General features: G+C 41.9%; 1 protein-coding gene across 4 annotated transcripts in view; it reads left to right on the forward strand.

The window, feature by feature from the left end:
- The window catches only part of SACS (sacsin molecular chaperone), a 63741-nt gene that overhangs the window by 16860 nt on the left and 19947 nt on the right, over positions 1-26934 (forward strand). Inside the window, exons 2-8 of one of the 4 annotated variants that reach the window (XM_060273828.2) lie at positions 4267-4800; positions 20434-20584; positions 22124-22211; positions 22602-22687; positions 23848-23959; positions 24416-24562; positions 25256-26738. In XM_060273828.2, coding sequence (XP_060129811.1) covers positions 4763-4800; positions 20434-20584; positions 22124-22211; positions 22602-22687; positions 23848-23959; positions 24416-24562; positions 25256-26738 — 2105 coding nt within the window. In that variant the 5' untranslated portion in view covers positions 4267-4762. Of the gene's footprint in view, positions 1-4266; positions 4801-18597; positions 19121-20433; positions 20585-22123; positions 22212-22601; positions 22688-23847; positions 23960-24415; positions 24563-25255; positions 26739-26934 lie in introns of those variants that run through there. The other 3 variants (XM_035114736.3, XM_088668279.1, XM_088668280.1) reach the window with 3 other exon arrangements.

Genomic DNA, 26934 nt, shown 5'->3' on the forward strand with positions numbered 1-26934 from the left:
GACACATTTTCAGCATAGTACAAGTTTTGGATGCCATGTGGAATTCATACATCAAAACGCGAGAGTCACTCAGCTAAATTTTCTGGCTAAATATGTACACCATGCAGCTACATGTGGTCGTGTTTTTTGGGGGAGTGGGCTTGCATGCCATTCTTCTTATGTCAGCAAATGGTATACAGCTGGGAATTTTCTGGGCTCCATTTGGCTGAAAAGACCTGTGGTTTATTAATAATGAATACTTTCCTGAGTTCTACTTAGTTTTTTGATTACAAGTCTATGGTAATGCTTATAAAATATTTGCAGCTTGCAACCGGGCATCTTGAACTGCGGTGTGACTCTGTTTCTTCATGGCAGTTTGAATATTTTAGGACCTCATCTTGCAAGCTCCCCAAAGTGGAAATAGTGTAGGTGCACACATGCAATTTCCCATGTGACTCACTACACAAAATTACAATATAAATGTAATGAATCTTCTTGTTTCTAGCTTCTGACAGTTAAGAAAAAGTGAGCCTCACTAATGATGGGTGCATCTTTCTACAACTGGTCTAGACGGATGACTCATGTGGTCCACCATCCTGGCTATTGTCTCATTTCTCCTTCATGGTATAATGGTATAGTTAGGTAATTTTACACTCTGGACTAGCCTTTTAGGTGACCCCCTCTTCAGATGATAATCTACATTACTTTACATACTTTGAAATGTGGCAGGTCAGCACTGCTATGCTTGAGGGCTGCCCTGTTCATTCTGCTGAGTGAGGCTCTGGACTTCGGTTCCAAAGCCCTGCCCTGATGACACCATTACCAGTAAAGCCTTTAAGAAATAGTTTTAATAGTGAAAATGTGCCATTACACTCATGAACCACCAACTCCGCCTGCTACTTTGTTTTAGCAGAAACGAAAGCCAGCTGCTTCATGTTCTGAGGACTTGGCTGCAATACCTTCTCAGAGTTCCCTTTTATTCTACCATGCTGAAGCAAAACAATGCAGGTGTGCATAAATGCAAATGCATATTTGGATGTATGCTATCAAGCTCATTGTGCTTTTGTAGGAGGGAGGAACTCACCAACAGAGTGAGTGCTTACGAACAGGATCCTGCCATAAGGAGGAAAGGCGATTTTTGCCAATTCTTCCTGCCCCATAAGTCCCTAGCCCCATTTGTCATGCTGATCCAGAATGTCCTCACAGTAATTCACAGATTAAAAGGTAAAGGGACCCCTGACCATTAGGTCCAGTCGTGACCGACTCTGGGGTTGCGTGCTCATCTCGCATCATTGGCCGAGGGAGCCGGCGTATAGCTTCCAGGTCATGTGGCCAGCATGACAAAGCCGCTTCTGGCAAACCAGAGCAGCACATGGAAACGCCGTTTACCTTCCCGCTGTAGCGGTTCCTATTTATCTACTTGCATTTTGACGTGCTTTCGAACTGCTAGGTTGGCAGGAGCTGGGACCAAGCAACGGGAGCTCACCCCGTCACAGGGATTCGAACCGCCGACCTTCTGATCAGCAAGCCCTAGGCTCAGTGGTTTAACCACAGCGCCACCTGGGTCCCAATTCACAGATTATCAGGGGGTAAAAGGGACTGAGTGGGGAATTCATTGAAAATTACCTCCCCTTTCTGCTGCCCTATAAGTGGAACTCAGTTCAGAGGATGCTCAGAAGCTTACTTGGATTCAAGTCTAATACAGACTTAATACCGAACTAAAACACGAAGAAAAGATTCCATATTTTTGTCTTCTGTGGATGGGAAGGCAATTTGATTCCATAGCAAAACCTCTCATGTTTTATTGGTTCCCCCTGTCATCCGAATAATTCTTGCTTGATCATTTTTATTGGTTTTCAACAGATTCATCTAGAGAAAAATTGCGGTAAACAAATATGGTTCATATCCTTTATTTCATTTCATTATAAACTCTTTCCTCCCTTCTTGTCTTTTTTGGCTTCTCATTATTGGGTCAGCTGTCTTGGATGCAAGAATAGGGTTTCAGTGGGGCTAAAGGCTGGTTGGCTGGCACCCAGATCATTATGAGGGAGAGACAGTGAGATGCGATTCCCCGGCCCATGAATGAATGGAATACTCATTACAGTTGGCAACTCCGTGTGTCTGAAGTTTCTTTGGTCTGACCCGGGGTGCTGGCACATGTTTTAATGAGCAATGTAGTTTCATCCAAAGTTTCTGAAAATGAGTGATTTCTGCTTAGAATAATAGCAGTCAAGGCAATTATCTTTAAATAAAGAGCATTGACGTTTCGGCAGCACCATTTCCCCCTTTGCAGACCAGTCCAGTGGGGTTTTTCTTTATCCCAAGAGTCTTTTGAAGGTAATGTGTATATATCAAACCTTTGGGCAAAATTGTCTCCAGGCAACAAGTCCCTTAAATAGGCCTGGTCTTCTCAGGCTGGGGAAAGTGCATGTTAGAACATTGTCAGCCCAATCAGTTTGCTATACCGTCCCCTCTTTTAATCCAGCATATATGTTTTTAATTCCACTGTTCCTCCAAGGTAGCACACGTGGTCTCCTTTCTCACTGCCCATTTTATTCTCATGTGGTAAGCTCCCTTTCTGATAAGACCACTGGGAACATACTTTTTATCTCTGCAATCCCTGAGGGAGCTACATGTCTCCCAGCCTCAACCTTGGCTTACATCATGATCATTTATTAGTTATATGCGGACCATTTGACTGAGTTGCCCCAGCCACTATGGACCTGATTAGATTATTGGGCTTACATGCTCCCTCTTCTCCTCACAGCCCCTTCAGATCGAACAATCCTCCTCAGTTTAAAGCCGATCATAATTTGCTATTTCATCTGAACCAGCAAACAATGTTTAGCACTAAAAACCAGGCTCAGAAACTAGGGGAAGTGTGGTTTGCTTCAAAAGGGTACGGTAAGGAAGCAGTGCAATACTGTATACAAGGGCTCATTTGGAAGGGAGGGTGGGATATAAATTTAATAAATAAAATAAATAAGGCTAAGAAGGAAGATAGTATCCAAGCCTGGTGGTCCACCCTTATATCTATACCAACTGGCTGCAATGAGTGCATTGAACTACTTGCAACTGATGGCACTGAATAATGGAACTGAGATGCTTTGATTGTGGAAGACAGATCACTCAACACTGGCCTGAATAGTATATAGCTTGATTACACTGCAGTTTAGTAAATTTCACACTTGCTTCATGTCATTTCTGACACCTGTTATCTAATCCTCTTCTGCTGAATCTAATTCTTGCTGACTCTAATAAAATTGCTACTGCTGAGTTTTAGTCAACCCTGCATTTCTCTGGCACCGAGTTATTCTGTGCAAAGGTTTCTGTGTGTGCACGAAAACAGAAATAAACATGGGACGAATAATGAAATGTATGTGTCCATGTGGCATATTGAGGAGAATTACACACAAATTTATTTTATCAGGTATGGTTATCCAAAAATTAGCTTAAGAAAAATGTCCTGAATTAATGTTTGGCTAATGCTTGTAATGTGAAATCTTTATATTTCAATGGAAATATGTAAAGCTATATTCCTAAACATGCTGATGTTAATGCAATTTCCACTTAAATCAATTGGGCCGAACAACATATGAACAGCCCTCTTGGATGAGACTAAAGGCATCCAAGTCTCTGTAACTAAACATCTATAAGAAGCTCATTTAGCTCCCTTTAAAGCTCCCATTTGAGCTCTTCACAATCCCTTTTTGTTTTTACCACCCTGAATAGATAGAGTGAGCAACTTGGCCTTCCTGTTGCTCACTCCTGAGTGAGTAAGTTACAAAGCAGCAATCTCAGTATGCATCTTCGGAAGACCCCATTTTTTACATTCTTCTGTGATCAGATCAGACCATATACCCGCAAGCCGTTATTTCCCCCTGTAAGTAAAAAATATCCCTTCTCTAATATGCTCAAATGATCTTTCCCCCACGCAGCAGAATGTTAGCAAAGGTTAAATAGTATATCACCTGGGACAAGAAGAAAGTAGATCTCTAGCTTTTAACGAATGCACAATGTCTTCTACAGAAAGTGGATACTTGCATTTTTCCTGTGATTGCACCGTAAAAGGTAAAGAAAAGTCCTTAACTTTTTTTTCTTGCTCTCCCTGTGCTTACAAGCACAATACTGCACGAAGGAATTTATAATTAGAAGCATGACTCATAATAGCCAGAAACTGCAGTGATGTCTTCAGAGGAAATGACATTTCCATACCCTTCAGAGGAAGTTTCAATCTGCATTTCATGCCAATCTTCTGACATACTCATTTTCTTTTTTATCCACCAGGAGCACAGATCTAATGTTAAGACATGGCCATTAGCAAATCCAGAGGAGGAAACAGGGCATACCCGAGTGCAAACATTTGGATCCCAGAAAATAAGAAAGTAACAGCTTCCACCTTCTCAATTACTTTCACCAAGAGATAAAGTTCACCAACTGTAAGAGAGGGAATGATGTGACGTTCCTTCAAGCTGTGGAACAAATCTATATAATGCTCCTGGCACAGCACCACTCTGCTTAATCCGTAGATGTCTGCAAGAAAGCCAAGCCCTCTGAAGAGTTACTCACAGAGAAAGATTTGAGAGAAGCTGAAGAAGGAGCGACAAGAGGAAACCACAGCGCGATTTTGGGTCGAAAGGCTTAAGAAATTAGTGAAATGTTCCACATGATCAGTCAGAGCTCTCTCTCTTTTTTGAGATGAGAGACTGATGTACAGTCACAGAAGGGAAAAAAGGAAACAGCTGCATCTATGTCTGCTTTGTATTCCTAGTGGGAAGATATCATGGCCACAGAAAGCATGAAGAACAATGACAGCCTCAGGTAAATAACTGATGTAAAACTTCCCGATAAAAGTAGACTTGTGAGCATTATCGGATCTTCCTCCTTGTTTTCCATGGGGGGGAAATGGGGCAGATGTGAACACACACACGCACACACACACAGGATTGCACGTAACATCAAACTATGGTTTGGTTCCATGGTGACAAACCCTGGGCCTGTGCTTCTGCACTTGCACTTTCCCCTTTTATCCCTCTTCCCGACCTTTTGTACTTTGCTTAGTTACTCCTTGTTTGTGAGAAATTATGATTTCCCATTACACCCCAAACACCAAACTATGGTTTTGCACTTGCCCTGCAACCCAGGATTGTAAACCAGGGCAAATCCGTGGTTTGGGAGCATATGTGAGTGGGTAATGTATGAACCCTCTGCTCTCAAGGTACAGTTGCAATATCAGTAGGGCTGGGCGATATCTGATTTTCAACACTGTGATATATTATCATCTAAACATCACAATATGCTAATATATCACGATGTCTGAAATAAGGAATTGAGCTATGTAGAGGCATTGGCTGGTATCCTGCACTGTGATTTTTGCTGGTGCCTGCTCTTGTGATTTGCTGCCCGCTGCAGGAGGCAGGGAAGACATGGGCCAGCAGAGATAACAGGGGCTGCAGGAATTGAGAGAAGCATTGGCTGGATTCACGGTTTTTCGCACATTGTGATTTTTGCATAGCACACACACGCACACGCACACGCACACACACACACACACACACACATCATGATTCACGATATACTGCAAGGTCAAAAATTATGAACCAAGATCACGATATGGACTTCAAACTGGTTTTGGACAATATACTGATATATTGTGCAACCCTAAATAAATACTTCCATATAGGCTGCTTCTTGTCTATCTGATTGTTATCCCACTCTTTCGTGATTATACCATCACTTTTCTAGCTGCGAAAATTCCGATAAGTGACAAAAATGGCAATGGAAAGTGTACCATTAGCTGTCAGTTTCATCCAACCTCTGTGTTGACATATCAGGATGAATGCTCAGTAAACTACAGGTCTGGAAGCTCCCCTAGATTGGGTTAAGAGACATAGGAACATAGGAAGCAACCTGAATCAGGCCAAGACTGGAAGTGGCTCCTCTGGGTTTCAGATAGGAGATACTCCAAGCCCTACTTGGAGACACCTGGGACAGAATCTGGGCGTTCTGTATGCAAAGCACATACTCTACCACTGGGCTACGGCCCTTCCTGGTCATCTCACTGCCCCCCCTCCCCAAATCCTAGGAGCTGTAGTTTTGTGAGAACTTATAAGCTTCAACAGCACCTTCTCCAGACTAGGTTTCCCACAATTTTTCAAGGTTCTTGTGTAGCTTGCAAGTAAGCAATCCTCAGTGAAATCATAGAATCATAGAACTGTAGTGTTGGAAGGGACACTGTGGATCATCTAGTCCAACCCTCTGCAATGCAGGAATATGCAGCTGTCCCATATGGGGATCGGAGCTGCAACCTTGATGTTATCAGCACCATGCTCAAGCCAAATAAGCTATCCAGTGGATTTTAGCTTCCATATCTTGCTTGAGTATTGATCAGAATGTATGCCTCCCTAAAAACACAATGAATCTATGTCACGATCCTAAACATGGCACATTAGCCTGCAAAACTAGTGTAAATGTCACATTTTTGACATTATATTGGTGCACAGTTGGTATAACTATTCTAAGCACTCACAGCTTGGCTATTGGTTCTAAGCATGCAGGATTGAATCCATTAATTTCTCATTGGTTTCAACAGGTCTAATCATGAGAGCCAGTGTGGTGTAGTGGTTAAGAGCGGTGGACTCGTAATCTGGGGAGCCGGGTTTGCGTCTCCGCTCCTCCACATGCAGCTGCTGGGTGACCTTGGGCTAGTCACACTTCTCTGAAGTCTCTCAGCCCCACCCACCTCACAGGGTGTCTGTTGTGGGGGAGGAAGGGAAAGGAGAATGTTAGCCGCTTTGAGACTCCTTCGGGTAGGGATAAAGCGGGATATCAAATCCAAACTCTTCTTCTTCTTCTTCTTCTTCTTCTTCTTCTTCTTCTTCTTCTTCTTCTTCTTCTTCTTCTTCTTCTTCTTCTTCATGAGGCAGTTCTAATCTTATTCTCTTGACAGTAAATTGTTTAAACAGGTTTTCACATGGTATTTATGGTATTAACATGGTATTTATATATTTATGACTCCATTCCTGCTGCTGTTATTTTTGCATAGTAAATAGCCCCACCCCTTTCACATTGCTGATCACAGTAAACTTTATTCCTGAATTTAATGCATGAAACGAAAATGGATAAATCAATATGTGGGTGGGGGGCAGCAGGGGGGAAATAGCTGAACTTCGGTGACCACAACCTTTGGAAAGCATTAGCTAACTCCTTAGTTTTATAAAAGATTGATATAACATTAAAGTGCTTGTTTTATCTTACTTAAATATTTAGTGGGGGACCACTTAACTACCGGTAGTTTTATGGTTTTATTTGGAAGGCTTTCAATGATAAAAGCTTTAGATCCATGTGCTGCTCACCCACCTTCTAAACTGACAACCAGAAAACAGGGTATGTCTGGAATTCACAATGAATAGTACAAATTGCAATACTTACATAAAACAATGTGTATGTTTTGTTACTGTCACAAGGACAGAGAAAAGATATGTATACCTTGGGTGTTTTGTTCTTCTTGGGACCAAACTGCATATTGCACTGGACTTCTGTGGGCATATCTCCCAGCATTTTCTTTGTTAATAAAACAGAGGTGTAGTAGCCTGCCACTTTGAAAAGAATTGTTGTGCTTAACCTACTTTTCTCCTCCTGGAGCAAAGAGTAGCAGGGAGGAGGGGGTGTTCATTCAGAAAATAGTGCACCGGGAAAAGGGTCAAACATCTCCCCCAGCACCATAGCTGTCAAGTCTCCCGTTTTTCGCGGGAAACCCCGTATTTAAATCCGTTTCCCGTTGTTATCCCGAATGGCAAAATATCCCGTAATTCCCCCGGATGGCCGAAATGCGCAGAAGCAATTTCTGGTGCCCAGACATGCGGACACGGGCAGCCCGGCACCGGAAGTCGCTTCTGCACATGTCTGGACATGTGCAGAAGCGACTTCCGGTGCCGCTCTGCCCATGTCTGGGCACTGGAAATCGGGCAGAGCCAGCACCAAAGTCGCTTCCGCGCGTGTCTGGACATGCACAGAAGCGACTTCCGGTGCCGCGCCGCTGCTGATCCCTTATTTTCCAATCCGGAAGTTGACAGCTATGCCCAGCACAGCTTCTCTGATCAAACTGACATGGTTGCTTGTCATTTAAAAACAACAACAAATGGTCTAATTGAGGACCTCCCCCATAGCATGATTTAGTCCTTGGTCATGGACTGAAATAGAAGCTGGCCACAGAGGTTGGAATTCATGGGACACAGATGTTGGAGCAAGGGAGAGGAATTGGGATCTGTGGAAAGATCTTTTCTCCCAGCCAATGGAAGGCCCTCCTCCTGCTTCAGGCCCACATGCTGTTTTCTCAATCTTTAGAGGTTCAGTCCTGGAATTGAAGCATTTCATTTTTGTGATTCAACAGATCGATTGATAGTTCTATTAGATCACAGGCATGTCCATGACACCTGTCCATGAAGAATCTGCACAGGGTTAGTAAGTTTTGGCAGCTGCGAAAATGTTAGCTGTAATAATAAATTAATGTCCACTGTGAGATATTAAACAAGATATTGGCTCAAGCCCTAAGACAACTTTTTTTTAAAAAAAGAAAAGAATGAATACCTGACTAGGGAAACCATGAATTCTTATACTAATCCCACGTCAAACATGTAAAAGCGTTTCAGTTCTGGATGAGACTTCAGCAGTCATTTCTGCACTCGGGTTTGATTTCAGTGTCAATTTATTTATATATCATATTTTCCACAAATACATCTGTGCTAAAAACAGTTCACATTAAAAAACAATATATATATATATTCTGGTACAGTATAAGAATGCAATGTACGGTAATAAAAAGTATACTATCACTGTAACATCACAACAAAAGAATGATCAACAATTAAGAGTTCATTAACATACATCAAATTTTGAGTACGCATAAAGTCAAAGGTGCTACACCCAATATGCCAGCAAGTTTGGAAAACTCAGCAATGGCCAGAGGATTGGAGAAGATCAGTCTACATCCCAATTCCAAAGCAGGGCAGTGCCAAAGAATGCTCCAACTACCGCACAATTGCGCTCATTTCACACGCTAGCAAGGTTATGCTTAAAATTCTACAAGGCAGGCTTAAGCAGTATGTGGACCGAGAACTCCCAGAAGTGCAAGCTGGATTTCGAAAGGGCAGAGGAACCAGAGACCAAATAGCAAACATGCGCTGGATTATGGAGAAAACTAGAGAGTTCCAGAAAAACGTCTACTTCTGCTTCATTGACTATGCAAAAGCCTTTGACTGTGTTGACCACAGCAAACTATGGCAAGTTCTTAAAGAAATGGCAGTGCCTGATCACCTCATCTGTCTCCTGAGAAATCTCTATGTAGGACAAGAAGCTACAGTTAGAACTGGATATGGAACAACTGATTGGTTCAAAATTGGGAAAGGAGTACGACAAGGTTGTATATTGTCTCCCTGCTTATTTAACTTATATGCAGAATTCATCATGCGAAAGGCTGGACTAGATGAATCCCAAGCCGGAATTAAGATTGCCGGAAGAAATATCAACAACCTCAGATATGCAGATGACACAACCTTGATGGCAGAAAGCGAGGAGGAATTAAAGAACCTTTAAATGAGGGTGAAAGAGGAGAGCGCAAAATATGGTCTGAAGCTCAACATCAAAAAAACCAAGATCATGGCCACTGGTCCCATCACCTCCTGGCAAATAGAAGGGGAAGAAATGGAGGCAGTGAGAGATTTCACCTTCTTGGGCTCCTTGATCACTGCAGATGGTGACAGCAGTCACGAAATTAAAAGACGCCTGCTTCTTGGGAGAAAAGCAATGACAAACCTAGACAGCATCTTAAAAAGCAGAGACATCACCTTGCCGACAAAGGTCCGTATAGTTAAAGCTATGGTTTTCCCAGTAGTGATGTATGGAAGTGAGAGCTGGACCATAAAGAAGGCTGATCGCCGAAGAATTGATGCTTTTGAATTGTGGTGCTGGAGGAGACTCTTGAGAGTCCCATGGACTGCAAGAAGATCAAACCTATCCATTCTGAAGGAAATCAGCCCTGAGTGCTCCCTGGAAGGACAGATCGTGAAGCTGAGGCTCCAATACTTTGGCCACCTCATGAGAAGAGAAGAATCCTTGGAAAAGACCCTGATGTTGGGAAAGATTGAGGGCACTAGGAGAAGGGGACGTCAGAGGACAAGATGGTTGGACAGTGTTCTCGAAGCTACGAACATGAGTTTGACCAAACTGCGGGAGGCAGTGCAAGACAGGAGTGCCTGGCGTGCTATGGTCCATGGGGTCACGAAGAGTCGGACACGACTAAACGACTAAACAACAACAAAGTCAAAGAAAAATAGTCAGTGGCTTCACATACAAGAGTAGCCCCAAAGCTGATGACATTGGCTCTTTAAAAAAAAAGCTGATTTCAAAGCTGTTGAAAGACCCCCAAACTGTAGGTACTGTAGCTCAGTGGTAGAGCACATACAGGTATATTGCATCCATGCATGTTTCAAAGTTCAATGCCCAGGCTGGCAGCAACTCCAGTTAAATGATTTAGCAGGTACTGTAATGTGAGAAACCTGTGTCTGAGAGCCTGGAGAGTTGTTGCCAGTCAGAGCAGCTTAGGTAGATAACCTCCTATGCAAAGGAAAAGTCTTCTATTAATACTTCACATTAGGAAGATCTTCATGCCACTTGATCTCAGAGACAAAACCATGGGGATGTTTTTATAAATTAAGCATTCTAATGTAAGCTGTTGTTGAGATATATTATTTACCCAGAACAAAATGCAAGCCAATCTATTAACCTCTAAAATTGTTTTGGGAGGTCGGGCAGTAGTTGTTTTTGATGTTTTTCATAATTTTGTTTGTATTCTAGTAGCTCGTTGCTGTGTGTTAAGTGTAGGCTAGTGTGTTAAGTGTAGGCTATTTTCTGCAACTTGACATTTTGTGTTGGTATGACAATTGCTTTGTAAGAGTTACACTGGTAAACAAGCTTCAACTTCAAGTCAGATTAAATAAATAAAGTTATATTGTCCTGTGAATGTACTAGAAATGAAGGGCACCAGATTTCTTCTGCCTTCCCTGGAATCTAGGGCAGAGATGGTGATGATGATGATAATATTTATTTATTAAAATAAATAAATGTGGTCCTCTCTGTATGTTATTGGACTCCAACTGCTGTCAGCCCCAGCCAGCATGGCCAATGGTCAGCAATGATGAGAGTGTAGTCTGACATACATAATGCTTTATCTGGGATTCCTGTATTGCAGGGGGTTGGACTAGATGCCCCTTGGGATCCTTTCCAGTTCTACAATTCTATTATTCTATTATCTGGAGGCCAAAGGGTCCCCATGAATTTCCCCCTCTGGATTTCTGATCCAAATTGTGGATAACCAAATCCTATCTTCTCCAGGGCCATTCTATTTTTCAAACAATGTTCTGAGGAGTAGTAGTTTATATTTCTGTTTTATTGTTGATGATGAATGTGCATGCTGACCTACATATGCCAGGTAGGGTTGACATGCTATGTGAGTTGAGCATGCATCTAGGGACTGCCAAGATTGCTTGCATTAACAGCAAATGTTCTGAGTGATTATTTATTTAAAGCATTTTTACCATGCTCTTCAGCTGAAAAGGCTCCCATAGTGGCTTACATGAGGTCAGTAACAAATACAGCAGCCCCACAAACAAGACATAAAGGCAAGAGCATGGGAAGGCTGGAAACTGCCTTATACTGTGTTAAACCACTGGCCCATGCAGCTCAGTACTGTCTCCATTGGCTTCCAGTGGCTTTCCAGAGTTTGAATTTGGGGCTTTGAGCATGCCAGGCAGAAGCTCTCTACTGAGCTATGGTCCTTCCCCTCTCCTGCTACTAATTGCTATTGGCATTTGGTGCCTCTGACTCTAGAGGATGCATGTAGCCACTTCTATCACATATTGACCAGCCTGTAAGTACTTTGTGATTCAAATAGTAACTTAAATCATCATGAAAGTCTTCTGCTGCTAGGAATATGAAATTTAAAAATAGTGGCATTAAAAAGCCATTGGAGAACTTGGTTTAGATATAAATGACTGAAATGTATGCACTGTTTATTGTAGTACAAAAAAGTTCCATAATAGCACGACATTGTTTCACATTTAAATGTGGTTGCTGAGTCATTGGCATTTTCCTGCCAGCACTGCAGAAGCAGCTGCAGTTGTAGGTCTCTTACTGCAGTAGATGTTTCGTTGCATTAGTAACCCCCAATTTATTCCCCAATGCTCACATTTATTCAGCCCCCGGATCTTTCCAATATGTTTATTTGTAGACATGTCCAGTAATACTTAAGATACAGTTGCAGATTATTGCAGTACATGGTTGATCTAAATAAGTACAAAAACCCCTAGTCATTAAGAATCAGTGTTATTTGCTAATGCCAACAAAAGGTCATTGGGCTCTTGGTTTTATGATAAAGCCCACAAAATTGCAGAGGACTCCACTTCCCCAGTTCTGGGTCGTGATTCAAGTTAGTGATTCAAGATGTTTAATGGGGCCAGGACACTTTAAGTCTTAAAGGACCAGATCATTAAATGAATATCTATGCATTTCCTTACCTTTGAAATACGGTAGTTATGGGGGGGGGATTCTTTCATCCACCCCTGTTGCATTTATGTACAGTGGTACCTCGGTTTATGAACACAATTGGTTCCGGAAGTCTGTTCATAAACTGAAGCGTTCATAAACTGAAGCAAACTTTCCCATTGAAAGTAATGGAAAGTGGATTAATCCGTTCCAGATGGGTCCGCAGAGTACTTAAACTGAAGCATTCATAAACTGAAGCATGGGTGTAATTGGTTCCGGAAGTCTGTTCATAAACTGAAGCGTTCATAAACTGAAGCGAACTTTCCCATTGAAAGTAATGGAAAATGAATTAATTCGTTCCAGATGGGTCCGCGGCGTTCATAAACCGAAAATTCATAAACCGAGGTGTTCATAAACCGAGGTTCCACTGTACGGTAAATTACATCAGCCCTGGGTATGTGTACTTCTTGTACTTGGCATTTTCTCAACAGCAAGAACACACATACTTTGTTTCATATTCTGTTCTTTATAAACTCTTCCAAGTGCACCAAAATGTCTGAATACACGCAATAATTCCTATGATGGGCTATCAAGTATCTTACTTTTGAGCTAAAATATTGATCTGTTTTGCGAATTGCCGAGACTTTAAATAGTTGCCAGCAAGAGGGATCTATGGCTGGCTCTTCTGGACCTACTGTTAACACTGCAAAATAATGCAACAGGGAGAAAAATCTTTGTCTCCACCACTTGAAGGGCATGTGTGGTACTCCTGCATTGTGAAAAGAAAATCTGAGCTGTCAGCTCTAAAATGTGCCAGATAGGGAGGCAGGAACAGAAGCCCGCATCAGTTCAAGTACTCCCTCTCCCCCACCTATCCTCTCAATTCCATCTCCACCTTATTAGAGCTGATAATATATAGGTGAGAGGAAGAGGGGGCTTCACAAGACATTGTGCACATGGTTCCTGCCTTAATCAAGGACTTTGCACAGGAAATCATGGCATTCTTAGTATGGCACAGGAAATCAGTGGGTGTGCTAAGAAAAGAACCCGTGGTTACTTATTTTCCTCTGATTGGGTATATTGGTAGTTGGAGAGAATTGCTGTTCTTTGCTGAACATGGATCCAAGTGTGGAACGCTGTCCATTACAAACATGATACTAAACGTATAAACTGCAGTGTAGAGCTGAATCATCTATTCAGCAGTTTGTGTGATTTTTGTAACAATATTTTTTATTCATTTGCATCTTTAAACAAAGTTGTGTCGAAGTGTATACAGGCAGTAACCACTTTGCACGTGTCCTCTTGACATATGACTGCCAATGCACGGCTCCTTTTGAACCCAGAAGAGGGCAGAATGGAAGCGGAATGGGCTTATGTGCGCTCCACTGACATGTGCAGAGGTCAGGAATAGAACCCTCACACAAAATGGTTGCCGCCTGTATACCAAAATTATTACAGTGGTGCCTCGACTTACGAATTTAATCCGTTCCGAAGGCACCTTTGTAAGTCAAAAAAATTGTAAGTCGAAAAACGCCATTGGAAACACGATTTCCCATAGGAATGCATTGAAAATGGAAAAATTCGTAAGTCGAAGCAACCCTATTGAAAAATTCGTAAGTCGAAAAATCCCTATCTAAAACCGCCATGGTTTTTTTTCCCGGATGTCGAGACATTCGTAAGCACACGGACATTACCCCCATTCGTAAATCAAAAAAATTGGTTGTTGAGTCGTTTGAGGTACCACTGTACAATTTTTACAGATACTGTATTAAATTATGTATAGTAATGTGTATTGCTTAGGTGACTGTATGTAAAAGGTATTTTGGATAAGGTTTCCTTAAGTTGTGGGGGAGTATGGAAGAATGCTACTTTTGATTTTTAAAAATTTACCTTAAGTCCAGAGACATAAAAAGGCTCTCTAATTCTATACTAAATAACCTTTCAGCATTAACTGGGTCTGATGTGCATAAAACAGTATCATCAGCATAAAGTTCAGGAATTTATTCCCTTGCATTGTATTCAGCAGTTTTCTTAGTCCATTTTACACCCTTATAAAGAGTGCCTATTAATTGAGTTTAAGGATTTAGATTTGGTGGACAGAGTGCCTGAAGAACTATGGATGGAGGCTCGTAACATTATACAGGAGGCAGCAACGAAAACCATCCCAAGGAAAAGGAAATGCAAGAAAGCAAAATGGCTATCCAACGAGGCCTTACAAATAGCGGAGGAGAGGAGGCAAGCAAAATGCAAGGGAGATAGGGAAAGATACAGGAAACTGAATGCAGATTTCCAAAAAACAGCAAGGAGAGACAAGAGGGTCTTCTTAAATGAGCAATGCAAAGAAATAGAGGAAAACAATAGAATGGGGAAAACCAGAGATCTGTTCAAGAAAATTGGAGATATGAAAGGAACATTTCGTACAAAGATTACCATAATCAAGGACAAAAGTGGTAAGGACCTAACAGAAGCAGAAGACATCAAGAAGAGGTGGCAGGAATACACAGAGGAATTATACCAGAAAGATATGGAGGTCTCGTACACCCCAGGTAGTGTGGTTGCTGACCTTGAGCCAGACATCTTGGAGAGTGAAGTCAAATGGGCCTTAGAAAGCACTGCTAATAACAAGGCCAGTGGAAGTGATGATATTCCAGCTGAACTATTTAAAATTTTAAAAGATGATGCTGTTAAGGTGCTACACCCAATATGCCAGCAAGTTTGGAAAACTCAGCAATGGCCAGAGGATTGGAGAAGATCAGTCTACATCCCAATTCCAAAGAAGGGCAGTGCCAAAGAATGCTCCAACTACCGCACAATTGCGCTCATTTCACACGCTAGCAAGGTTATGCTTAAAATTCTACAAGGCAGGCTTAGGCAGTATGTGGACCGAGAACTCCCAGAAGTGCAAGCTGGATTTCGAAAGGGCAGAGGAACCAGAGACCAAATAGCAAACATGCGCTGGATTATGGAGAAAGCTAGAGAGTTCCAGAAAAACGTCTACTTCTGCTTCATTGACTATGCAAAAGCCTTCGACTGTGTCGACCACAGCAAACTATGGCAAGTTCTTAAAGAAATGGGAGTGCCTGATCACCTCATCTGTCTCCTGAGAAATCTCTATGTGAGACAAGAAGCTACAGTTAGAACTGGATATGGAACAACTGATTGGTTCAAAATTGGGAAAGGAGTACGACAATGTTGTATATTGTCTCCCTGCTTATTTAACTTATATGCAGAATTCATCATGCGAAAGGCTGGACTAGATGAATCCCAAGCCGGAATTAAGATTGCCGGAAGAAATATCAACAACCTCAGATATGCAGATGACACAACCTTGATGGCAGAAAGCGAGGAGGAATTAAAGAACCTTTTAATGAGGGTGAAAGAGGAGAGCGCAAAATATGGTCTGAAGCTCAACATCAAAAAAACCAAGATCATGGCCACTGGTCCCATCACCTCCTGGCAAATAGAAGGGGAAGAAATGGAGGCAGTGAGAGATTTTACTTTCTTGGGCTCCTTGATCACTGCAGATGGTGACAGCAGTCACGAAATTAAAAGACGCCTGCTTCTTGGGAGAAAAGCAATGACAAACCTAGACAGCATCTTAAAAAGCAGAGACATCACTTTGCCGACAAAGGTCCGTATAGTTAAAGCTATGGTTTTCCCAGTAGTGATGTATGGAAGTGAGAGCTGGACCATAAAGAAGGCTGATCGTCGAAGAATTGATGCTTTTGAATTATGGTGCTGGAGGAGACTCTTGAGAGTCCCATGGACTGCTAGAAGATCAAACCTATCCATTCTTAAGGAAATCAGCCCTGAGTGCTCCCTGGAAGGACAGATCGTGAAGCTGAGGCTCCAATACTTTGGCCACCTCATGAGAAGAGAAGAATCCTTGGAAAAGACCCTGATGTTGGGAAAGATGGAGGGCACTAGGAGAAGGGGACGACAGAGGACGAGATGGTTGGACAGTGTTCTCGAAGCTACGAACATGAGTTTGACCAAACTGCGGGAGGCAGTGCAAGACAGGAGTGCCTGGCGTGCTATGGTCCATGGGGTCACGAAGAGTCGGACACGACTAAACGACTAAACAACAACAACAACATTAATTGAGTTGATAACCACTTTATAAAGCTTTCTATAAAGCATGAGCTTTACAACTGCTTTTATTCAAGACAACACTCAGATGTTTGGTCACTTGTGTTCATGTTAAATCCCATGGCAATTCATATGAATTAGTTTCTTTGTTCCATTCAGTGACTTGGACAAATTCCAGCTCAGGAAATCACATTCTACTTATTTTAATTCCCTTGGGGTTTCACTTAGATTTTTTAAAATTAAGCTTAAACTACTATTTGTGAGAAGGTAAAAACATCCGCAACTTGATTTTACTTGTTTGTGGGGATACACTAGAAAGATTGGCCATTGAAATTACTCTTTCTTAGGTCAAAAAGGGAATGTTAGTTTTAAAAAAGTGTTTTTTAGTTTGCAAACATAGAAATGATGTATCTGTATTTCAAATTTTAAATGTCTTTTTGAAAGACCCAATTGTATTTTCAAAATAAGATCCTGTATTTTGGATTAAGAATGCCTAACATTTTTTGAAAGCATGAGTGAAAGGATTATGTATTTCTTTTGCAGTTATATGAATGGAATAAAATTGTGCATGCTTGCTCAGAAAGAGTGGTTTTAAGCATGGAATCAAGTGGTGGGAATTAATTAATGGGATGTGAACTTTGGCATGATATGCTGCAGTCGAGGGGCTGACCAAGGATGTGATTTTTGAAGAGAGTGAAAATTAATGTACTGTATTGTACGTACCATTTGCTCCAGTAAGGATCAGTGCCCCTACGCTTTGACATGTTTTTAGTCTCAAAAGTCGTATTGACAGTTCATATTACAGGTAGGTAGCCGTGTTGGTCTGGATCGAAGTAAAATAAAAAAATTCCTTCAGTAGCACCTTAAAGACCAACTAAGTTTTTATTTTGGTATGAGCTTTCGTGTGCATGCACACTTCTTCAGATATCTGAAGAAGTGTGCATGCACACGAAAGCTCATACCAAAATAAAAACTTAGTTGGTCTTTAAGGTGCTACTGAAGGAATTTTTTTATTTGACAGTTCATAATTCATGATAATGTGTTTCTATATGGGGATATATGCACATGAGTGCAAAAAAGCACATTAAAGTTAACTTAAAATGGCTCATAAAGTATGTACAGTACAAAGATATTGCTGCCCCTTGTCTGAATTGTTTCAAAATTGTGCTATTTCTAGGGCACTTGCTGAGGATGCAGGTTGATACTGGGGCTTACTCAGGAACATAGGAAGCTGCCTTTGAGCTCTCATACCAAGTCAAGACTGGGCCATCTACCTTAGCATTATACACACTGACAGGCAGCAGGATTTAAGACTGGGGTCTCTCCCAGCCCAATTTGGAGATGGCCAGGATTGAACCTGGGCTCTTCTGCATTCAAAGCAGATGCTCTGCCCCTGAGTTATGGCCCTGTCCCATATTTACTTCTGAACAAACATGCTCAAGGTCTCTTTGAAACTTGCACACTACTCCCACCGCCCAATTATATCTGCAAAGATGTCTAGATACTGAACTGAAAAAGAAATTATGTGCTTTTTTGTCAGTGGTAATCCTGGGGAAAGATGCTATCAGGGCAATTTACATGTACTGTACACCCTCATGAAAAGCAGGCTTTTAAAAAATGTCCCCGCTGCAATTAACGAGCTCCCTGCAGTGACAGGAGCATTTGTCTGACAAGAGCAGAGGCGGAAGCCACTTTCTGAGAAGAAGAAAGTGGGGTGCACTGCATGCAGTAAGGAGAGTTCTGGAAGGGTAGAGCATCACCTTTGCATTCAGGTCTCTGGCTCAACCCTCGCTCGGCATCTCCCTAGTGGGGTTGGGAGAGACCCCTTGCCTCAAACGCTGGAGTGCTACTGCCAGCCAGGGTCGACAACACGGGGGCTATTATACACGGACCAAATGACTGTATTCTGTACGCGGCAGTTCCCTACGTTCCTAGCAGCGTCTGCGCGGCGCGCATTTCCCGCCTTTGTTCACGGGGGACAAGCGCGGCAGAAGAGGGCGTGGGTCCTCTGCGCACGCTGCGTCGCAGGGCGAGCGGGCGGGCGCTTCGTGAGGAGATTTATTGCCACGATTACTATTGCTTTTAACGAAGCGTCTGCGGATCTGTCTGCAGGGACGGGGCTCTCATCCTGCGTTTGCCGGCCCTCCCCGCCCCTTCCTTCCACGCCGACTTGCCCCTCGACCCTCTTCCTCGGCGGCGGCGGCGGCAGCAAGCCCAGCTTTTCCCTCCTCCCTCCCTCCCTTCCTTCGTCCCTCCCCTGCGGCGGAGAATCGCCTCGCGCCTCCCTCAGCCGACGGTTGCTGCCCGTCCTCCTCAGGGCAAGTCCCCACCCCTTCCCCATGTGCGGAACCGGCGTCGCCAGGAGGAGGAGGCGCGCTGAGAGAGAGGCCTGGCAGGCGTCGCGGCTAACGGTCTTTTTCTAATCTGGCGGGCGCGAGCGGCGCCGCTTCGAGCTGCCTGTCACGGACGGAGCGGGCCTGGCTCGCGCGGAGGAGGCCGGGCGGCGGGGCATGTGAGTGAGGCCGGGCGGCGGGCGGGCTGCGCGCTTCGGGGCGAGGGAGAAAGGGGTGGGTCGGGGGTCGGCTGGCTTCTCTCCGCCCCCTCGAGGCTCTTCCCGACCTTCTTTTTACTCAGGAAGGAGTGGGACCTAGGATTGGGCTACATGTGTCGTGCAAGGGGGCGGGAAGCACACACCACACACCCGCGTGGTGCCTTCAAGTCTTGCAGCTTGGTTGTGTCGAGCTTTCACGGGCCGCAGACTCGATGGATACTGAAGGTCGATCGTGTGCGTGCCTCCCTGCCTGCCTTTCTGCCTTGTTTATCCCGTGCGAGCATCCACACACACCTTACAATCCTCACTTTCCATATCTGCTTCATGCAGCTGACGTTATTGGCAGTGGACCAAGAATGCTTCTGCAGCTATAAGTGTGTTCAACTTGTTGCCTGACACAGGACTCTTGCTGAGTATCCCGTTCTTGGTTGGGCAGCAGGACTGGGTGCTGGGCATAAGGGGCATTACAGGGCATCTCAACTATAATGTAGTGAATAGAGCAGAACGGAAGGTGAGAAGTAGGGTGGCACCGAATTTGTTGAAATTTGAAAGACCAGATTTTGCCCCTGGTGTATTGTGGTGGTGTAAGGGCCAGATAAAGTAATTCTTAAGAAGGAAACTTAAAGATCATAGCTATCATATAGGTTTTCATCAACTGACTTTTACTTAGAGTAGTCCCATTGAAATTAATATACCTAAGTTAATCATGGCTATTAATTTCTACTCGTAGCAAAAGTTAGTTGAAGTCAATCCGTAACGTATAACCATGATTGAAATACTTTGTCACTTGTACAACTTGTATACAGTGAGATTACACATGATGTACCAGTCTTAGAATACAGCCTTGTGCTCTGTTTCAAAAAGATTTTAATAAAACTGAAGAAGGTACAAAAACATCTGCTAAAGTGATCAAGGGTTAGGGCATATTTCCTGCAAAGAAAAACAAACACTTGGTGCTTTGGTTAACAGCTATGGAGTTCAGTGGCTGTAGGCTTCTGAACATAATTTAAGGAGCAGAATTTGTAACCCCTTTCTGATAATATTAGAGTCATTCAATGGAATTGATTGAAAATAGGTTTATGACACAGCGCATAGAGTACTTTAATTACAGCATTTGATAAAGGCCGCTATCTTGGATGGTTTTAGTAGTTCATAGGTAATACACATAGGTAGTTTCTAATAAGAAAGGATGTCTAGCTCTGCTTGGCTTTGTATTGATGTTTCCTTTCTCCATTCATTCAAATAAAATGCCCTCTCCTTTATTGTTGGTGTAGGACAGCCACAGTGACTGTGCTTCATGACTATGTGGGCTGCAGGACGTTTGAGGTGCCTTCTTCAGTGTCTGTGGCATCCATAAAAGAGTTAATTTATCCAGAGACGGGTTTTCCTGTAGCTGAGCAGTGTCTCTACCACAAGGGAAGAGAGGTAAGCTTCCTCAGTCTTCTGGAAATCTTCCAGATACCCTTTTTGAAGTAGTTTTGAAATTGTTACTTTCCTTCTGAGAAATACAAGAAAGCATTAATTGACAGATTAGCTAAATTATAAATTGTTGTATTAGTAAGGAGTATATTTTGATTATGGTTGATACTGATTTCAACATATAATCCCCTAAAAACGTCCTCCGTGTGTTTCATATTAATATATCATATTGACCAGTGTAGGAAAAGCTGTTTTGTACTGAATCAGACCACTGGTCCATGTTGCTCAATATTGTCCAGACTGACTAGCAGCAACGCCCCAGGGTTTCAGATAGGGCAGGCACGTCCAACAGGTAGATCGTGATCTACCGGTAGATCACTGGATGCCTGTGGTAGATCACTGGCTCCCCTCAAAGAAGCTCAACAACTTTGACTCCCCTAAAAAAGGTCAACAATTTTGACCTGAACCCCTAAAAAACGGGCTTTCCTCCCTAAAAAAGCTCAACCTGAACCCCCCAAAAATGGGGGTAGATCACTGCCTGTTTTTAACTCTCTGAGTAGATCGCAGTCTCTTGGGAGTTGGCCACCCTTGAGATAGGGGATATTCCCAGCTTGGACATGCTGAGAATTAAACCTAGAAACATTTGCATACATAGCAGATGCTGTGCCATTGAGCTATGAACCTTCCTCACATAGTCTTAAGAGACCTGGAAAGCAAGTCATTTGTTAGGGTAGCTTGTGATGTGCTGGTGGGTCTGGTCTTCTGCTCTTCCAGTGCAATAAGTAGGTCTTTACAATGAGCAGGGAAATGAGTGGGTGGTATCCAGTGATGCTGCTTCATGTGTGCAGTAGACTTCATGTGTGCCTAATGGAACTGATCTCCTGTGCAGCCCTCTGTGAACCCTCAAAATCTACTCCAGAAGGTCGGGGTATCTTCTGGAGCAGACTTGGGTGGGGGTGGGCATGGGGAGAGAACAGGAAGAAGATGTCTTCTTGTGTGAGTGTAATGCTTCTTGCACAGTGTTAGATATAGCCAGGTATCTCCAGAAAACCTGTGATGGCTGGGGGAGAATTCTTCAAATCTTAAGCTGTATTGGTTGAGGGCCCAGATTTTTAGAACTGATGATTTGGAGCTGGTGCTTCATATTTCAAGAAAGCATGTCTTTGATTTTTTTTAAAGTGTAGATGATGTTTACATAATGAGGATCTGCTCTGATTCAAATTATATGCAACTATATTTCATATAAATAGATACAATTATATATTTTATTGAATCAACTTACACTGATGAAGAAGAAAGCTTTTCTTTTTCTATGTCATATGGGGAAAGACAGCCCCATAGGCCAAATTAGGACCCTTACCGGGCCCAATTTGATCCAGAGGCCAGAAATTTCCCATGCCTGATAAATATAAATATATCCTGATAGATATTTACGGCAGCTCATTTGTTGACTGGTTATCTTCACAGGCTGAAGCAGTTTATATACTTTTGATATGTTGCATATTCAAGAATGCACAACATTAAAAAAAAACCTTTCCCTTTCAGTTATCAGACTGTGTTGAGGTTGGGGACCTTCAGACTTCTCAGAATCATGTATTTCTAAATCTTTTGTCAAAGGGCCTAAAAGGAGGAGGTATAGTAAATTACAATAAATCTTCCCTTTACCCTTGCATCTCTCATTTCTCCACTTTTTTTACTATTATTCATCTCTGCATATATTCATTTTTAAAACAAATCATTCAATTACAAAAACAGATTTCTGTCTAAAGGAAAAATTGCAGTGTACATTCCTGTATGAGTCAATTTATCTTATAGTGCAATGATTTAAGACATACATTTTTCTTTCAAATATTTTCAGCAATTTTATCCTTTTCATCAGTTTATAGTGTTACATTCCTAGCCTGTAATCTATGAATTAACAATCTGCAATACGAACCTGAAACTAATAATTGCAAGAGTAACAATTATGTGTCTTTTCTCCCTAAAACGAGTACATGACATTTTGCTTCTTCTGCATTTCTAGGTCGTTTTGGACAAACAACTCCACCGCTTGTTGATTTCCTTAAAGATATTTTAAGAAGATATCCAGAAGGAGGACAGATTCTTAAGGTACAGTGTAATAACATATTTTAAAATAAGGAATGCAAGGAAATTAAAGTAAGGAAAACATTTTAAAGTAAGAAAAAACAATACCTTGCTATAAATATGTTAATGAACAGTGCTTTGCACATTTTTAAATATGGAACTGGGGTACTGAATAACATTATTGATTCTGTTTTTCCTCCTGGTTTAGAAGGAAATTAAAAACTTCCATTTGTTATTTTACAGTACACCATGATTTCCCATTTCAACTGCTCACGGGAAACTATGGTGTGTCCAAACCATTGGGTTAGTTGTGTGTATGTGTGCCAACCAAGATATTAGACCATGATTTATTGATAGAAGCTGGAGCTTGTAATGTCTTCTCCTCATAAGTGAAGAGCAGGGTAAGAGGAGTCAGATACTTGGAAGCCTGAGGTTTGTTTTTGCTTGGGTAAAAGGTAAAGGGACCCCTGACCATTAGGTCCATTCGCGGACAACTCTGGGGTTGCGGCGCTCATCTGGCTTTATTGGCCGAGGGAGCCAGCATACAGCTTCCAGGTCATGTGGCCAGCATGACTAAGATGCTTCTGGCGAACCAGAGCAGCACATGGAAATGCCGCTTACCTTCCTGCTGGAGCGGTACCTATTTACCTACTTGCACTTTGACGTGCTTTCGAACTGCTAGGTTGGCAGGAGCAGGGACCGAGCAACGGGAGCTCATCCCGTCGCGGGGATTCAAACTGCCGACCTTCTGATCGGCAAGCCCTGGGTACATATTAAAAAATCATTGTTTTTTGTTGTATTTGAACTGTGCTTATAGTTTTGTTGACAAATTTTATATTTGTATATATATGGTAGTTTAAGGAGGTGTCACTATATAGGTTCCACATAGGATAAGAATCTCAGAATTTGAAGTGCTGATAATTTACAAAAAATATATGTTAACTATATGTTGCCCTTAAGTATGCTTGACCAGCATGGGAATAATGCCTTTACCAAAAAGTAATTGAAACATTTGGAACTTGAATGAGATATTAATGCCACCGTCTTCCGCTATGTTGTATCTTAGTCTATATTGCATCTAATCACTCCATCACAAGCAGAGTTGAATACAGTAGTCAAGTAGGATATCTGCTGATGTCATTTAATCCCATTTGCTAATTATTGCATATTTGTTTTGTTTTCAGGAATTGATTCAAAATGCAGAGGATGCTGGTGCCACAGAAGTTAAGTTTCTATATGATGAGACTCAGTATGGGACAGAGTCTCTGTGGTCTAAAGACATGGCACAATATCAGGGTAAGTTATCTTTTCCATATTTAATTTTCTTCTGAATTATTTGTTTTCTTGTAGTGTAGTGATATACTGAGGAGCATAGCTAACTCTAAAACAATGCAGCTAGGCTTACATCTAACATTTGGCTTTCAAAAACAGCTACGTATTTGGTTAGTAATCCAGTTGTATCAGTTTGTGGCTCAAGATAATTGGCTCTCGTCTTAAACTACCATTTAATCGATCTGTGCTATTGCTAGTTAGGTTTATTGTGAAAATGAATTAGAAACAAGTGTTTGGATCTTTAAAATATGTAATACTAGTCCAGAATTATAGAATCAGTTGGGGGTCAAAGTCAGTTTCCGTTTGTCTCAATATTCTTTATAGTACTCAGTAATTTAATTCTCAACAAATCTAAATATCTATGCTGTTTCCAAATGAGCCTATATTTTTTACATTTTCCATGTCTTTTCACCCCTTTAGGTCCTGCACTTTATGTATTCAACAATGCAGTTTTTACCCCTGAAGACTGGCATGGAATTCAGGAGATAGCAAGAAGCAGAAAGAAAGATGATCCTCTTAAAGTTGGAAGATTTGGAATTGGTTTTAATTCAGTTTATCACATTACAGGTAGTTACAATGCATTTTTTATGCTGCAGCATTAATGTTGCATTCTTTTTTTGGGGGGGGGGGAGAATGAACAGCACCTGTGCATTCACTTAAGGTTTGCTCCAAGTTTAAAAGTTGTTATTCTAGGTATGAGCTTGTATAAAGGGAAGAAAAATCCGCCAAAAGTAGTTTCATTTAAAACATTTATTGTGTGCTTTGTAGAATTTTTGTCCCCTGAGCATTGGAGAAAGACTGTGGGTTCTGTGGTGTTTACTTTTCCTGTTATTAGTAGTGGTTTCTTCTTTTCCTACTTAATTTAATGTACAGTGGTGCCTCGCTAGAAGAAATTAATTCGTTCCACGGGTCTTTTCTTATAGCAAAAAATTCGTCTAGCGAATCCCATAGGAATGCATTGAATTTTTTTGAATTTTTTTTTGCCCATAGGAACGCATTAATTGAATTTCAATGCATTCCTATGGGAAACCGCGATTCGCTAGACGAATTTTTCATAAAACGCATTCATCTAGCGAGGTAACCTCCGCTCGAAAAATCCTTTCGTTAAGCGGAAATTTCGTTAAGCAGGGCATTCGTTAAGCGAGGCACCACTGTATGTGTTAGAGTGTTGTATAGGTAATAATTGAAGAGATTTTAAGGCTTTTGTTGTTGTAGACTTCTAAACAAGCTGTTCATATTTTTTTTGCTTCTATTTTGTAGATGTTCCTAGTATATTCAGTGGTGACCAAATTGGAATGCTGGACCCTCATCAAACACTTTTTGGACCCCATGAATCAGGTCAATGTTGGAATCTAAAGGATGACATCAAAGAAATTAATGAGTTGACAGACCAGTTTAAGCCTTTTGTTGGTGTGTTTGGAAGCACTAAGGAAACCTTCAATACTGGTCATTTCCCTGGTACATTCTTTCGTTTCCCTCTTCGCCAGCAGCCTTCCCAGTTAAGTAGCAATCTGTACAACAAGGAAAAGGTTCTTGAATTATTTGAATCCTTCAGAGCAGATGCAGATACAGTACTTCTCTTCCTTAAAAGTGTGCAAGATGTCTCATTACACGTTAGGGAAGCTGATGGGACTGAGCGACCAATTTTTAGAGTCACTGCCAGTGAGAATAAAGCTCTGAAGCATGAAAGACCCAACTCAATCAAGATTCTGGGAAATGCAATAAGCCAATATTGTAAAGGTGTTCCGAGTAATAGTATAACATGTGTGACATACCACATAAACATAGTTTTAGAAGATGAGTGTGTTAAAGATGCACAGAAGACATCATGGTTGGTATGTAACAGTGTTGGAGGACGAGGAATATGCAATGAATTGGACTCTTTGGCTGATGACTTGAAGTATATTCCAACTATTGGCATAGCAATGTCTTTATCAAGTGATGGAGAGGGAAAAGGAGCTGCAGCAGAGTTTTCAGGAAGAGCATTTTGTTTTCTTCCGTTACCTCCTGGCGAGGAAAGTAAGACAGGACTTCCAGTTCACGTGAGTGGGTTTTTTGGCCTTACAGATAACAGAAGAAGTATCAAATGGCGAGAGCTTGATCAGTGGCGAGATCCAGCAGCCCTGTGGAATGAGCTGCTTGTGGCCAGTGTGGTCCCCAAAGCATATGCAACACTTGTATTGGAAGCAATTAAACGAATGGAAACAGAAAAGAATTCAGATTTCCCACTGTCAGCTGAGAGAATTTATAGATTATGGCCACACAAAAACAAAACAAAAGTTCACTGGCAGCCAATTATAGAACCTCTTTTGAATGAGTTGTTCCAGAATGAAGTTATTTACTCGATCACTGATAACTGGATAAAGGTTGAGGAGGTATATTTTTCAGAAATGGATGAGAGTTTGGAATACACCCAAGCTGTGCTAATCTACCTCCAGGTCTCAGGGAAAGAGGTTGCTAAGGTACCAGACAATATTGCTAATGCAGTTGACCTGATGGTTTCTAGTACAAAACCTGTGAAAAAAGTGACTCCTGGTACAGTGCGGCAAGTATTAAGGCAATCTGGACACAAGGGACCAGCTGATGAAAAGCTTCATGTCTTAGATTTTGTGCTTAGTGATGGAAACTACAGTGAGCTTATTGGACTGGAGCTTTTACCATTACAAAATGGGAATTTTATTTCATTCTCTTCATCTACATCAGATCAGGATGCAATTTATATAACTTCAGAAAGTTTCCCAAGGTATAACATGCATTTTCTAGCATATTTTTTATAATGGTGTAATTTTTTTATTTAAATGTTACTCTGTATAGTTCACAGAGTATAACATACAGTTCTGTACAATGGAGTCACAGAACTATGCATGTCTTCCTTTTGTGAGCTGGGAATGGAGGCTGTGGTTTGGCATTTCACCACATACTCAGATGCAGCACATCTT

Source organism: Zootoca vivipara, chromosome 4, assembly GCF_965207765.1.
Source record: "Zootoca vivipara chromosome 4, rZooViv2.hap1.1, whole genome shotgun sequence".
In the NCBI taxonomy this organism is placed as follows: domain Eukaryota; kingdom Metazoa; phylum Chordata; class Lepidosauria; order Squamata; family Lacertidae; genus Zootoca; species Zootoca vivipara.